The sequence below is a fragment of the Podarcis muralis genome, chromosome 3, assembly GCF_964188315.1.
Source record: "Podarcis muralis chromosome 3, rPodMur119.hap1.1, whole genome shotgun sequence".
Classification (NCBI taxonomy): Eukaryota; Metazoa; Chordata; class Lepidosauria; order Squamata; family Lacertidae; genus Podarcis; species Podarcis muralis.
Genome location: NC_135657.1, coordinates 12,612,787 through 12,628,422, shown reverse-complemented (window position 1 = coordinate 12,628,422; position 15,636 = coordinate 12,612,787). Strand labels below are relative to the sequence as shown.

The 15,636-nt window shown below is 42.5% G+C and overlaps 1 protein-coding gene across 2 annotated transcripts in view; it reads right to left on the bottom strand.

Annotated features, from left to right (window-relative positions):
• Positions 1-15,636, bottom strand: part of PSME4 (proteasome activator subunit 4) — a 97,234-nt gene that overhangs the window by 52,536 nt on the left and 29,062 nt on the right. For both annotated transcript variants that reach the window (XM_028725082.2, XM_028725083.2), the window contains 10 exons: positions 14,529-14,603; positions 13,528-13,650; positions 11,100-11,192; positions 10,129-10,394; positions 7,726-7,912; positions 6,657-6,746; positions 5,991-6,055; positions 4,711-4,861; positions 2,781-2,879; positions 2,424-2,493 (listed from right to left, as the gene is read on the bottom strand). In XM_028725082.2, the coding sequence (XP_028580915.2) occupies positions 2,424-2,493; positions 2,781-2,879; positions 4,711-4,861; positions 5,991-6,055; positions 6,657-6,746; positions 7,726-7,912; positions 10,129-10,394; positions 11,100-11,192; positions 13,528-13,650; positions 14,529-14,603 (1,219 nt within the window). The remainder of the gene's footprint in view (positions 1-2,423; positions 2,494-2,780; positions 2,880-4,710; positions 4,862-5,990; positions 6,056-6,656; positions 6,747-7,725; positions 7,913-10,128; positions 10,395-11,099; positions 11,193-13,527; positions 13,651-14,528; positions 14,604-15,636) is intronic.

The following is a 15,636-nucleotide window of genomic DNA, read 5'->3' as shown; positions in this document are numbered from 1 at the left end:
AGGCAACACGGGATGTGATGGTGGTTTAAGGGGATCTCTTGTAAAAATTATAGCTATGTTGTTGTTTAGTCATTTAGTCGTGTCCGGCTCTTCGTGACCCCATGGACCAGAGCACGCCAGGCACTCCTGAATCAATGTTTTTGAACAAACTAGCAACACTAGAAAGCACTAAATTTGTGATTATTATTTTTGTACAGTTCAGTCAATGAAGGCCGATGTGATCTGTGATTTGATTTGCCAGAGTGTGTGCAGAAAACCCCCCACAAATCTTCAAAAGGACCCATTTCACTGGGTCCGGCATGTGTAGTCACTTTCTCTCTGGCATACAAGCAATTCCTTTCGTGACTCCGGCAGCACCATACTTCCAACGCCTCATCCCACCCACCCCGGTTTTCCTTTCCCCTGTCTCCCAGATCCCTTTCCCTCCCTACTTTCTCAGTCTGCTTAGGTACTGATCTGAGCCTAGAAAAGCAAAAGAGTGTTGGCTTCTGTCCCAACTTCCTCCTCCAGCAAAATGAACTTTCTGCGGCGAGGGGGAGAGGTAGCCACACTCATCACCTCATAACAAAGGCGATGGCAACAGGATTCACAGTCATCAGGTGAAGTCCTTAAGGGCACCACTGTGCCTGCAGGCATGACAACGGCAACTCAAACCTTAGAAACTGAAGAAACCCAGTTAAAGGCACCCTTTCCTGCTCTCAGTTGTCTTCCACAATGGCACTCACCTGAAGTATTAGTCATTAGACAAAATAGTGCCGGCACTTCAGCGGCTTTGATGCTCTAAGGCTGTTGCTGGCAAAGCTCGTGGTTGTTTTGGGCAAAGTGTCTGTGTGGATAGCTTTGGTTTTAATTTGTGTACTGAAGTCTCTTTTTCCTACAAAGCCCCCTAACAGATGCACTCCCGCCCCCATTAGGTTCAGTCTCCCTCTTCTTCTACTGCCCAGAAGGCAGGTGGGATGGGGGGAATGAGAACTTTAACCAGGGAACCAGGCAGAGAGGCTTCTCGGTAGTGGCGCCCGCCCTGTGGAATGCCCTCCCACCAGACGTCAAAGAGAACTACTACCAGACTTTTAGAAAACATCTGAAGGCAGCCCTGTTTAGGGAAGCTTTTAATGTTTGATGCATTATGGTATTTGAATATTTTGTTGGAAGCCACCCAGAGTGGCTGGGGAAACCCAGACAGATATTATTATTATTAATTATTATTAATTATTATTAATTATTATTAATTATTATTAATTATTATTAATTATTATTAATTATTATTTTAAAAGGTGGGAGGACTACTCAAAAACTGTTGCTTATGAATGCAACAAACATGCGTTCATGTGTACATGTAGCACACCAGTACACTTGTCCTGGGACCAAGACTGGCTTGCAACTCTCTGTCAAAGGTATACTTGGTTGTAATGCCAGGTTTGCCTCTGAAGACTGTGTGAAATGGCTTTCAAAGCACTTGTGTCTAACATGTTTCCTGCTGTGTATTAAGACGTAAAAAGGTAAAGGACCCCTGGACAGTTAAGTCCAGTCAAAGGCAACTCACTTCTCACTTTCAGGCCGAGGGAGCCAATCTTTGTCCACAGACAGCTTCCCGGGTCATGTGGCCAGCATGACTAAACCACTTCCGGTGCAACGGGACACCGTGACGGAATGGGTACATGAATTAAGGAACTGGGAATGGCTGCAGCTTTCTCCAGCCTATAAACTGAGTGACAAACACGTTTGCTGCCATGTGGTGCACACATGACAGGAGCGCTGTGAAGCAAAGATAAGGGTTCGAGGCAAGAAGTGTGGAACAGCTTATCTGAATCTCTTCCTTGCCCAGATGCTGCTTTGAAACTGAAAGAAATGAAGTCCGTCGAAAGAGCAGGTCCCAACCATGCTCCCTTTGCAAGCCGGTAAGGCAGGACCAGGAAGCAGCATCCAATAATCTGCTACCGTAAAATAAAATAAAAAGGTGTGAGAACCCTTTTTTGGCTTTAGCTACAGTGACACTCAGCTAATCTTCTGGAATTACAGTAGTTTAGTATTTATTTGTTTTATTTATATACTGGCCTTCATCACTAGATCCCAGGGCAGTTAGGAAGGAATTGCACATGAAAACAAGAAATAAATGATGCCAGAGTGCAGGTGTGGTTAGAGTGCTGGATTTGAAATGGGGAGATCTATGTAAAAATCCCTGTGGGTCACTGGGTGAGCATGGGCCACTGGAGCTTTCGAATCCTCACCTGCTTACAACAGGAGTTGTCATGATAATAAAAATAGCAGGTGGAGCCGTGTATGTTGCCCTGAGCAGCTTGGGAAAACAGTGAAATATAAACATGCAAAATATCCTCCAGATAGCAGTAAGTTTTATAAACAGGCAAACACACACAGTCAGACACAAGCCAGTCACAAAACAATGTAAAATCACTGAAACTTACTGAGAGTAAGATGTGTTATAACACTGCAGCAATGGGGTACAAAGAGCTTCAAAGACTCCTCAGGACAGCACTGAAATGTCACAAAGAATCAAGTTCTACATTAAGATCTCTTTGCAAGCATGGAAGTTTGTATGCTTTAAAGATAATGAGCACCCTACAGCATTAATTAGAAATCTGCCTCTGATTACTAGCCTTGATTCTGGAAGGCATGAATGGCTGGGTAAGATAATGTGCAATTTAAGGCCCACAAGCACAGAGAGAAGAACCAGGGCCAGCAAAAACAGAGCAGCTAAGGTTAATCCTTGGTTTGCATCTCAACCAAGAAAGGCTGAAAGGAGGGAAAGAATAAGGTCTCACTTTCACGGCAGCTCGGCACATGTCGGCCACCATCCGTCCTGCTACTCTTGTCTCAAATATATTCGAAACGGCAAAATTGAAAACCTTCTCCAAGGCAACCTAAGAGAAACGCACAAAAGAAAAAGCGCAATTCAATCATTCAGGTAGGAAACACCGCTTTATGGGCAGATATATATATATATATACTGATTTAAATGTAGAATTGATGGCATTCTCACAGTGCAGGCAGAGGAGCTACGTGGAATCCACTGCAAGTTCAGTCTCCATCATGATGAGAAAACCAGAAAGGAATAAGGAAACCAAGAGTTCACCAACGCCATGTGGCAAACCACTTTTGGCAAGGGCATTGCAAGTCCAACACTTAATGAGATAGTTCCGCTCTTGCATAATCTACAGGGAACATGCAGCTCCTGGTTCCTGGAGGCAGCAGCACAGTGCTAGAAACGCAGGATATATGACTAAGGGAGACACAATAGTTCTTCTCTGGGCATGTCACTTTCACCTACTGCCTCTGCCACAGATTGACCACCCACGATTAAAAGAAACATGCTAGTAATAGGTCTGTGAAGCATCCAGGGATATGGAGACAGCTTAGGCAAGTCCAGCAGATGACTTAGGTAAGTCACCCACCCTTCAGAATACCATGGAGTCTATCAGCTTTAGCAGATAGGAGAGAATAATAAAAGGGTGCTTAAGAACCATTTGATTTCCTAAGGCAGAACACAGGAGTCATGTACATATTGAAGAAGCTGCTTATTAAGGAGCTAAAAGATACATGAAGAAGGCCTATGCCCTCTGAGGGGGGGTGAATAAAGAAAAATACAACGCATTTAACTTTAAGTCTGGTGTTGTCTTAAATCAAGCTACAGTGTGACTTTCCTCTTACAGTCTAGATCAGGACTCAGCAAACGTTTTCAGCAGGGGGCCGGTCCACTGTCCCTCAAACCTTGTGGGGGGCAGGACTATATTTTTTGGGGGAAATGAATGAATTCCTATGCCCCACAAATAACCCAGAGATGCATTTTAAATAAAAGCACACATTCTACTCATGTAAAAACACGCTGATTCCCGGACTGCCTGCGGGCCAGATTTAGAAGGCGATTGGGCAGGATCCGGCCCCTGGGCCTTAGTTTGCCTATCAATGTTCTAGATGTGATTTAAGTCAGAAGGAAGCAGGCAATTCCTTGTCCTAGTTTCCACTAAGGTGATAATCCTGTGTCTGGGTTATACCCCTTCAGATTGCAGGTGAGAGCTCAAATGGATGCATTTCCTCCATACAAAAACATGGCCTCCACACCCGAAATGGAGAATGTCACAAAGGAAGAAGGTTCTATAGCCCAGGTGCAGGTTTATCATCTCAACGGAACTAGGTCCTTAACATCAAGCTTTAAAAGAAACCAAAAAACTTCATGGAGTTGTGACATCACAAAGTCCGCTCTTGGCATAGAAAACAACATCAGCACAGATCTGAAGAACTATGCTATTAATTCTGAATGTCCAAGGGGGCTTTGGGCTTGTATGTCTCAAACAGTCATTCTCCTTCCATGCCGCTTGGTATGCCTCTTTTGAAATTGACACGTTTCAGAAGCAGTTTGCGGTACAGTATGAGGTTGTGCCATTTTAAATAGCAAAGTAACCCACCCTCTGTCCCCAACTAAGCATGTCCAAGTAGATCTTGGGAACCCATATTGTATATTCTGCTTTAATTGTGTGCTACAATTTTACAGTGCTTTATGATTGCAGGTTAAGCAAATGAACATCTACACTGGCCTTTTAATGTACTTCCTTGCCTAAACACAGAACAGGGAAAGGGGGGGGAAAGAATTTTGAAACCATCTACAGTTCCACAAGCTTTTGTTTTACAAAAAAAAAAAAAAAAAAAAGTGAGGCAAAGAAGTTGAACACTTTTCCAACTCTTGGTGACACATACCTTAAATATCTCTTTCGAACACTGTGTGAGAATTGTGCTGAAAGTTGAGGACAAGCCTAATTCCACTAAACTCTCCAAATGAGTCATCTTTTCTGTTTCAGTCTCTTCTCTTGTTTGCTCCAGTGTGCTGCTTTCTATGAGTGCAAAACACCTGCACAATAAAAAGTCAAAGAAAAAATATTAGGATTTTGTTTTGTTTTTACCATCACTGACGTCTCTCCACACACTGTCTGCATAATAGGTTTGCCTGGCTTATAAAGTCAGTGCTTGATTCATCTTCAAAGAAATCTTCAAAGCAATCTAAAAATCAAGGAAGCGGAAGAAATCTGCCACAAGAAAAGACAGGAGTGTCTACTGGGCTAAAGAAGCACAGAAGTATCATGTTTTTTGGCTGCAGGCTTCAAAGTGCACAGTGCCAAATCAGAAAACTGAGGAGGAAGGAAAGAGCTGTACAGCCACTCATTTTGCAAACAGCCCTGGAGAAAGGCACTGGGATGCTGTAGCAAGATATATCCATGCTCATGGCTTTTGCTGTTGCAGTTCTGTCACTTGAGCTCCCTGTCTCTCTCCATTCATCGCTGGTTCTATATCTGCAATCCCCTTCATAGAACGTTCATGCACCACAATCAACGCTCTCGCCCTCTCTGAGCAAGTACCAACCTAAAGAACAGAAGTCTGTGAATCCTTCAACTTATCATTTCCCCCAATTTTTAAACGTGATTTAAAATGTTTAATCTTAAGCATACATCACGTGGGTGGTGCTATGGGTTAAACCACTGAGCCTAGGACTTGCAGATCAGAAGGTTGGCGGTTCGAATACCTGCGACGGGGTGAGCTCCTGTTGCTCGGTCCCTGCTCCTGCCAACCTAGCAGTTCAAAAGCACGTCAGAGTGCAAGTAGATAAATAGGTACCACTCCAGCGGGAAGGTAAACGACATTTCCGTGCGCTGCTCTGGTTCGCCAGAAGCGGCTTAGTCATGCTAGCCACATGACCCGGAAGCTGTACGCCGGCTCCCTCGGCCAATAAAGCGAGATGAGCGCCGCAACCCCAGAGTCGGCTATGACTGGACCTAATGGTCAGGGGTCCCTTTACCTTTACTCTGTATGTAGCCAGGTACTATTAAAAGCATTTATGTACTGATCTGCCCTGTGACTAATGGAATTGGGAACATAAATTAGGAGAAAACATCTGATGGGCAAGACTAAGTTTAGAAACACTTGGAAAGCCAGCAGGGCAGTTATCACCTCACCAGTGCACTCAGTCTCCCACCACAACTTGCCTGTCCATAAACTGCAGTACAAAATCTTCAAATTCAGCAGTCGCAGAGCACAGTTCTCTCTCCACCTATGATGTCAGGGCACAACAGGAAATAAAATACTTTAGTTTCTAGTCCTTCCAAACTATGATACACTTTCCAGGAAGCTGCTAGAAACCTGAGAATGATCTTACATATCCCTTTTAGTTTAGCTAGGCCATAGACTCAAACGAAAACAGAACCATCAAAATACAGTTTTATTAAATTATTATTTTCTCCAAAAAATCATTATACTGTCTTCTAAACATTCTGCCCCTCAGTTACCCATGCCACAATCCTCATTCTTATCAAACAGGTTAAAACTCCAAATCCTGGGATCAGAATTGAAAAACTGTACAAAACCAAAAACTTTCATTTGCAAATTTGGGCCATATATGTAATTTGATTCTTCCAGGTGCAAAGCAAATTTTTTGCTTGTGAAGTATAGACAAAAGAATATTATTTCCCCTTTCTTGAAATGGGCTTTGACTTATACAAACATCTTTTCCCCTCTCGTATTTACACTTTACATATTTTTAAACAGTTCAACATGCAACAGCTTCTTACACTTAAAAAAAGCATATAGTAGCCAAGAGATTCTTACACTAAAGAACACTTGAAACAGCATATATTAGCCATTTAACATCTTACCTCTGTGAGGTTATTTCTCTCTCGTAGTACAGATGAACAATCTACTAAAGGCACAAGAGTGGAAAACGTTGCAATAAACTGGAATGTGATCTATTGGAAGATGCAAAGGAAGTTTCAGTGTGAATCACTTATACTGAAAGACAGCATGTTTGTTTTTTGAACTGTAATGTGAAAAATTGAAATAGGCGGTAAGGCAAACCCTTGTGTCAGGGCTGGGTCAAAACGTCTGCCCACTCATCCCAAACCTCGTGTGTGAGGTAACATGCATCGCACCACAATAAGTGCATGCTTACTTTGAATTCCTGCTGCTTTATACCACAACTCCTTTTTAAGGTAAATGAGCACAAAAACTGCACATATGACAACAAAGGATGAGTACGGGATCCCCCGATTTCAAATGTCCAGACCAAACCAGAGGGTTGCAAGATGAATTACAAAAAGATGTCTGGCACAATGTCTTATTACGTTGAATATTTTGTATGAACTGCACTCTGTTCATATTTGTGTGTGTTAGTTTAAATTTCCAGAGTCTTTTAAACACTCGGTATAACACATGGAACAACCTGGGCAAGTAATTTATCACCTTTTATTATATAGATTTACTTTATAGATTTATATTTTATACATGTGGTAGTCCCACCCCATGCACTACCAAAAATAAAATAAAATGCAGTAGTCCCTTGCTAAAGCTGCCCACTAGGTATCATTTTTTCTTCCTTGTTCCCTATATCCTGAACAACCACTATTGATAATTTCTTTCCAACAACGTTAAAAACACTTAGGCAGAGTGGATAGGTAAGGGAAAACAAAGCCATCAGAGAGTTATGCATTCTTTCATAGTTTTATTACATTACAATACAAGCCACCATACTGCACTCATTTGGGCAGTGCTGTGTGCACTGTGCCCTTCACCCCTAGAACAGAGCTGGTCTGGGGTCCTTATGAGGGGAAGAAGTGGGAGCCTGGAGAAAGGGGTGGGGGGTTGAAATATGACAACAGGACACATGGCAATGAAGCTGTGAAAAAAATTGACTGTGCCGTAACTGTATGTGGAAGAGAGTTTACTCACCATGCATTTGCTAAAGTCGTTTGGATCCACACCAGGCAACGCTCTCATCAGCAGAGGCAACATGTGCGTTGGACCTTCGGGAAATGACTGGCCCCCAGATACCAGGCTACGAGCTACTCCTATTACACAGCTTAAAGTGGCTGTGAGTTGGTGAGGTTCTGTTAAAGTCTCCAGTGCAGGGTATGTTCTATGCATTTTTTGTGGAAGAGAAAAATTACAATTACATGAGCTCTCTTCTATGGCGACGCAGTGCGTCAATGAAATAATTCTTTGCATTTCTACTCATGTAGGGATATAGGGGGGACGCAAGTGGCACTGTGGGTTAAACCACAGAGCCCAGGACTTGCCGATCAGAAGGTCGGCGGTTCGAATCCCCGCAACGGGGTGAGCTCCAGTTGCTCGGTCCCAGCTCCTGCCAACCTAGCAGTTCGAAAGCATGTCAAAGTGCAAGCAGATAAATAGGTACCGCTCTGGCGGGAAGGCAAATGGCATTTCCGTGCGCTGCTCTGGTTCGCCAGAAGCGGCTTAGTCATGCTGGCCACATGACCTGGAAGCTGCACGCCGGCTCCCTCGGCCAATAAAGCGAGATGAGCGCCGCAACCCCAGAGTCGGCCACGACTGGACCTAATGGTCAGGGGTCCCTTTACCTTTAGGGATATAAGGAGCTACCTTATACAGTCCGCTGGGTCCATCTAGCTATGTATGATCTATAATAACTGCCATTAGCTCTCCAGAGTTTCAGAAAGGGGGCATTCCCAACCCTACCTGGAGATGATGGGGATCAAGGCTAGGACCTTCCACATTCAAAGGAGTTTCTCTACCAATGCGCTATGGCCCTCAACTACAACTGTACTAAATATACGGCCCATATGCAGAATGTGCAAAGTAAGTTCTCAACCAGGCAGCTTTGTATGTTAGAATCCAGGGTCATTCAATAAAGTTGGAAGGTGGGAGGATTGTGGCAGACAAAAGGGAAATAACTTCTCCACAAAGCACAACTTTAGAGACAACTTTAAAGATGATTAGATGGGCTCATGAAGGACAAGGCTATCATCAGCTACTAGCCATGATGACTTTACAGTGGTGCCTCGGGTTAAGAACAATTCGTTCTGGAGGTCCGTTCTTAACCTGAAACTGTTCTTAACCTGAGGTACCACTTTAGCAAATGGGGCCTCCCACTGCCACTGCTGTGTGATTTCTGTTCTCATCCTGAAGCAAAGTTCTTAACCCGAGGTACTACTTCCGGGTTAGCAGAGTCTGTAACCTGAAGCGTATGTAACCCGAGGTACCACTGTATAAGCAAGGGTAGTCAACGCAGCACCCAACAGAGACACACGCACTCTGAGAGGACTTCCCTGGTGCCCAAAGCATCCCCTCCCCTCACAGTGAAAGGCGAGGCTTCAACATTAGCCTTGGGAAAAAAAGCATTCTACGGTAGCCAGCAGGTATGTGCATGGTGTCCACAACGGCTAGTCCAGTTTACGAACGTAAACCCGCAAGCCCAAGAAGGTTGGTGGCCTTTGCTGCGTAAGCTCTCCAGAATCAGATGCTGGAGATCAAGAGTGGGAGAGGACTATTGCCCCCCCCCCACATGTCCTGCTGGTGGGCTTCCCAGAAGCATCTGGTTGACCATTGCAGAAAACAGAATGGTGGACAAGGTCTCAACCAGTCTGGCTGTATGCACTTGACATCTTAGTGCTCCATGCTGGCAAATAAGGCATTAACATTATTTTCACCTGCAGGAGCTCTCATCAGATGTATATTTTTATAACAAAATAAAAAAATTCCTTCCAGTAGCACCTTATGAAACCAACTAAGTTTGTTATTGGTATGAGCTTTCGTGTGCATGCACACTTCTTCAGATACCACTGTGCATGCACACAAAAGCTCATACCAATAACAAACTTAGTTGGTCTCTAAGGCGCTACATGAAGGAATTTTTTTATTTTGTTTCGACTACAGCAGACCAACATGGTTACCTACTTGTATATTTTTATAGTTTGTCTATATGAAATATAGACACTGAATTTCAAACAAACCCTATACAGGCTATGTAAAATAACAATAAATATCAGCAAAATGACATTGCATTGCGCTTCTTCCTACTCGGAACCACATGAAAAAACCTACAACGGGAAATGCTTAATATCGTTCAAATTTGCAGCCGATCCTCTGTTTTGTGGCAATTATAAGCTGCCACATTTGAATGGCAGTATTATAAATTTTTAAAATAAATCCTTAAAATGGAAGAGAGGCAAGAGGAACGCATCGTGCATCTGAACAGGAGTCCGATGTTCCCTTGCCAAATTTGAGCTTTTCAGCTGCAGAAAGGATGCAACACTTTTCTTGGCCATCTAAAACATAGACGCTAAACCATTTTTTCCAAATCCTATTTGGACTCACTTTTCAAGTACTGGTGGGATTACCAACTCAGGGCGCATCAGTGCGAGATTCTGCAGAGCTTGGGCTGCTTCTAGGCTTCCAGTTTTGCTGAACATTGCTAAAAGAACAGGCTGAATAATACATTCTACAAAGTCTGTTATATCCTGGTCGGTGAGTTTATGGCTGTCAGGCACAGGAGTAAGCCAAGTCGTCTTCTTGTAACGCTCACGATGCAATCTTCTGACAACGCTACTGGGTAGCCGCTGAAGCAGCTTCATTAGCTTATTCTACCACCATACAAAAAAGACAAGAGAATCCATTTCAGTGACATAGCAGTAAGAAGAGCTACAAAAGCTATTTTGCCCTCTCTACACTTAAGTGCATTAACAATCAGTCAGTTTCTGGGCTATTTGTCAAGTGGTCTAATTTATCCTATTCCCTTAAAATACATATCCAGGGCCAGCTGACTAAGAGCCTATTTGGACATTCAATTTATTTTCCATGTAACATGACCAGATTATCCTTGAGAGACAATTGAGTGGAGGGCGTAACTTGTAGCCAAGCTGGCCAGATACAGCCAAAGCTACTTGGAAACAATGTATTAGTTAAAAGTTTTGTATTTATGGGCGTCAACGACCACACCTTTCATTTTCCACCACGATGGTGGTGTTAAACTAAGTTTTATTCACATCAGAACCACTGCAAGTAAGGAACTCAACTCAGTCATGTTCATTAATTTGCATGGGTCTTCTCTAAATAAATCCTAGTTGAATATCACCCAGTATTTTCAACGTCTGAATCAATCTAAAAGCAAGTTTAGACAAAACTAGTGTGCAGCTATACTAGTACAATTAAATAAGATGGCCTAGTCAGAATACAATGCATCAGTAGCTGAAGAAAATGAAAAGAACTAAGATTCCACTCCAAGACAAACCCTGAAGTGCTTGCTGTCAAGATTAGAAATATATATATAAATACACATAAATCCTTACCAACCAGCGGCCGTTATTTGAGGGATGGTAAAAAGAGGCAATGCTTTTGAACAACCCAGACAAGTGCTTCTGTACAAGCTTGCTTGGTCCACCCTGTCCAGAAACAAAGATAAACCAAGTTATTTGATACAACTTCAAAGAACATGAACAGGGCCAAAATGCAGTTATAAACCACTCAATTTTAATGGGCCCCAAGATAAAGGATTAATAAAGGGTTACAGGTCGCATCATGTTCTTTTCAGTGGCAGTGAACATACTGAGGTGGAAAGCCAAACCCAGCACAAAATATTTTTATGGAAGTGCTTACCCAAACTTGCAGTTATATAAAATGTTTGACAATCACGTGTAGGGGAGACCAACCTTCTCAGTTATCTAAACTGTGCCCTCAAAAGGTTTTCAAATATATGAACTACAGAAGTTCCAACTTCCATAATGGAAGGCTGGAGTTTACAGATTCACTGTGGGGCAGCTAGGACCAAAATCCACACAAATCAGATGCAATGTACTGTATGTCGTTGTCCTGTTAATTCACCCCCTAAAAACAAGTATCTGACCTATCTGTCCAGTACTAGTTAAAACAAATTCAAAAACATTCTCATACTAGTTTATAATTCAGAGGATCTGAAGGAGAAACTTCCTTTTTCTTGTTTGAATCAGAAAACTTCGTTTCGATCTGACTCCATTTTGTATCACACTGGTGTATGAACTCTTAGCTAACCCTTCCTAGTAGAGAAAAAATGTTCTTTGGTAGGAACGATGAGAAATCGGTGTCCTGGTACATTGACAGAATGTATCATTAATCTCTGAAGACAATAACCATAGCAACAACTGAAGGAATGCTAGGATAGCAGCTAGGTGGAACGATTGCATTTAATCTTGAAGTCAATTGAAGAATGGATATATTAATCAAAAATAAACGAAAGAGGAAGCTAGCAGACAGCCTATCTTCTGCTGTGTATGCACTGGTAACCTCTAGGTTAGATTACTGCAGCACATTATATGTGGGGCTGCCTCTGACGGCAGTTCAGAAACTTCAGCTGGTGCAGAATTCAGCAGCCAGCTTGCTCATGTAACACCAATCCTGGCAGTTTAAGTATATAACACCAATCCTGGCCCAACTTCACTGACTGCCAATTAGTTTCTGGGTCAATGCAAAGTGCTGGTTCTGACCTATAAATCCTTAAATGGCTCACCAAAGCAATACTTTAAGGACCACCTCTCCTCATATGAACCAACCTGGATCCTGCAATCATCATCTAAGTCCTTTCATTGTGTGCTCCCTCCACAAGGTGGAATGTTCTCCCCAGAGAGGCCTTCATTAGACATCTTTAAGAGCCAGTCAAAAACATTATGCCTCTCCCAGGACCTTGGCTAATTAAACAACTTATGGCCTTTTAAACTCCGGGGGGGGGGGGGATTCATTTTTTGTTATTATGTTACATATTTTTGTTTTTTTTTAATATCATAACCCACCCTGTGTTCCTCAGACAAAGGGCAGTATGGAAATTTAATAAATGAAGAATAGGGTAAGTAGTCAAAAGTTAATAATGAAAGACACTGATGAATCACATGTAATCACATATTAATATAATGAAAGGTTGGGGAGGGACAGGCAGAGGAGCCATAGATTTCTGATGGGCTTAGGTTTCACAAAGTGGGTTGTAACTGCTATAGAATGTTTTGTTGTAACCGTATGACTAACAGTAGCACCGAAGTGCATAAAATTATATCACGTTGCAGTCTTCCTGTAATTTTTGCGTGTGCTTGCAGCAATAAAAGCCTAGTTTTTACTTCAAGCCTGTGTCTGTTTGGCATTCCATTGGGGACCCCCGTCAAACAGAACCCTAGGAATCTCTCTGTCAGATCAGCCGTGAGAGCGCTACTTTTTAAACACGCAAGCATACAGAGAGCAAAGGACATGCTCTCATAATCTACAACAGATATCTGTGGAGGCTCCCTGACACTTCGCTAACATCAGATTAAGCAGTTTTATCTGACCCCAGCAGCCCTGCCAAACTGATTATAAACCAGTATGTGATTAAGAGGTTTGCTGACAGTTTCACTCATGAAGGAAAAGGTTGTTTTCAGGAGTGAGATAAATCCCACGTGTCTCTTGGGGCTTTTTTGTGAGCTCCTAGGCAAACCAGAGGACATGATGGCTCCTGGGATGCTTCCAGCTACGTGGTCATGGCTTAATTACTGAGTATGATCACCTACGGCAGGATTGATTTGTGTAGTAAGAGCCCAGGACAGAATGCTCTCCCCTAAGAAGCTAGCCACACCAGGTCTTGGTTATATAGCACAACTTTATTGATTCCCAAGCTTGTGGGCCAGCCAAAATATTTATCATAATAAACATGCTTAAATGCCAGTGTTTGGCTAACTGGGGAGAGGGAGGGAAGGTGTAGAGAAAATTAAAGGGTCCTACCATCATGGCTGTAATCCACATGACTGCATGCCCAATGTCATATGCATTTGTTAGGAATCGTGGAACTAACACTTGGTTGCTTCCCACTGGAAGATTCAAACTTCGCAGTATTCTGGTAAATATCTGTAGAAAAAGTAATTGCACAATCAAATAAACGAAATACATTATGAACGGTGTTTGGTATTTCTTACAGAGTGTAAGAAAAGTGGCACAACACTAGCACGGTGCTTTCAGAATGGATCCTGGAAAACTTTCAGGTAAGGAAGTGTCTGCAACTTCATTTCAACAGAACAATCTATTGCCCACCTGAGCCATCTTGAAATCTCCCTCAATTTCTGTGCTATTGCACAGAAAGTCTCTACAAATTGGTTTGGAATTTCTCACTGCTGCATCCCTTGCCAGCATCCGCAAAGCATCTGCTTATGAGCTGCTGAAAAAATTAAGTCCCGCCGTGCCTCCAGAAATTATCATTTCAAGTCAGTCAACTAAAGCTAAGCAAAAACCCACTTTCTCAGCAGTGGCCACTAAATCTCATGCCTAAGCTTCCTACAGTACTGTGCACCCTGAGAGAGGCTTGGTAGTAAGCTAATATGTTCCAGAAGAGTTTTTAAACTATGGAACAATTGTTATGATTAAGTAAGGCTTAAAGGGCCTCAAGGCCTTTTTACAGAAGCAATTTAGGACAAGCTATAAGAATGAGAGATGGTAATTAAAAATTATAATTAGGGAGTCACAAACAATTGCAGCAGGCAGGGGAACAAAACAGAGGGAGGGATGTAGTTCCTCCCCATATATCAGCCTTCTCCAACCTAGTGCCCTCTGGATGTTTAGGGATACAAATCCCATCAGGAAAGGACTATAGCCCTTATGTCTTCTTCTTCTTCTTCTTACCTCCTTAGGCAGGGGTTGTCAGTAAAGTAAAGTAAAAGTATACTAAACAAGCAAACAATTTTCATGTTATCCTTGTTTTAATATTATTCCTTGTATATATTAGATATTACCTTTGGAATATAGGGATCCCAGTCGATGTAGCCTATGTTATCAGTGGCCAAGCGTGCAAAAAGGTTGACTAGGTGCTGGAAAGAAAGAAACCACAGAGAACTTTTTCAGTACAAGCTTTGCTCCTCCTTCTTCCCTTAACTGAACAGAGGTCATACAAGAGAACTTCAGTACATACAAAATGGGATTAACAGCACGTGGCCAAAAGTTTCAACCAACCAAATTGCAAGGGTACTTGATCAAAAGGTAATTTCAACTTTAGCCTGGGGGGTGGGGTGTCAAACTCTCTTAGCCCGCACTCCCTCCTCCTCCTCTATGGTAAAAGAGGAGAAATTTTGGAGATTTCCTTTCTAGTTTTAGTTATATGCAGCTTGCAACATTCTCACTTTTGACTTTCAGGTCTCTCGATTCGACAGTCATTTAATAAGTATTTACATTGTTGTACATTGTCCTGGCACTAAGTGCGTGGTACAAAAATACTTTTGTAAATACTAAATTATAAAATGTAATCTGGGAGCAGAATTATGGTTAATACTACAGTGGTGCCTCGCAAGACGAATGCCTCGCAAGACGGAAAACTCGCAAGACGAAAGGGTTTTTGGTTTTTTGAGCTGCTTCGCAAGACGATTTTCCCTATGGGCTTGCTTCGCAAGATGGAAACGTCTTGCAAGTTTGTTTCCTTTTTCTTAACACTGTTAATACAGTTGCGACTTGACTTCGAGGAGCAACTCATAGCATGCGGTGCGGTAGCCTTTTTTGAGGTTTTTGAAGACTTTGGTGATTTTTGAAGCTTTTCCAAAACTTTTCCGAAACCGTGCTTCGCAAGACGAAAAAAATCGCAAGACGAAAAAAATCGCGGAACGAATTAATTTCGTCTTGCGAGGCACCACTGTAACTAGGATTAATTTAAACAAGCCAACTTTAGGAATCATGGTTTGTAATTTACTTGTTTGAAACTAATCATAGCTAGAAGCAAACTCTCCCAAACTCCTCCTTCTGGCCATAAGGGAGGAAGAGGTGTGCATACCAAAGACTTCTTGCTGCTTCTGCATGTAATACTAAATGACAACTTAACGCAGGGGTCAGCAACCTTTTCCAGCTGTGGGCCGG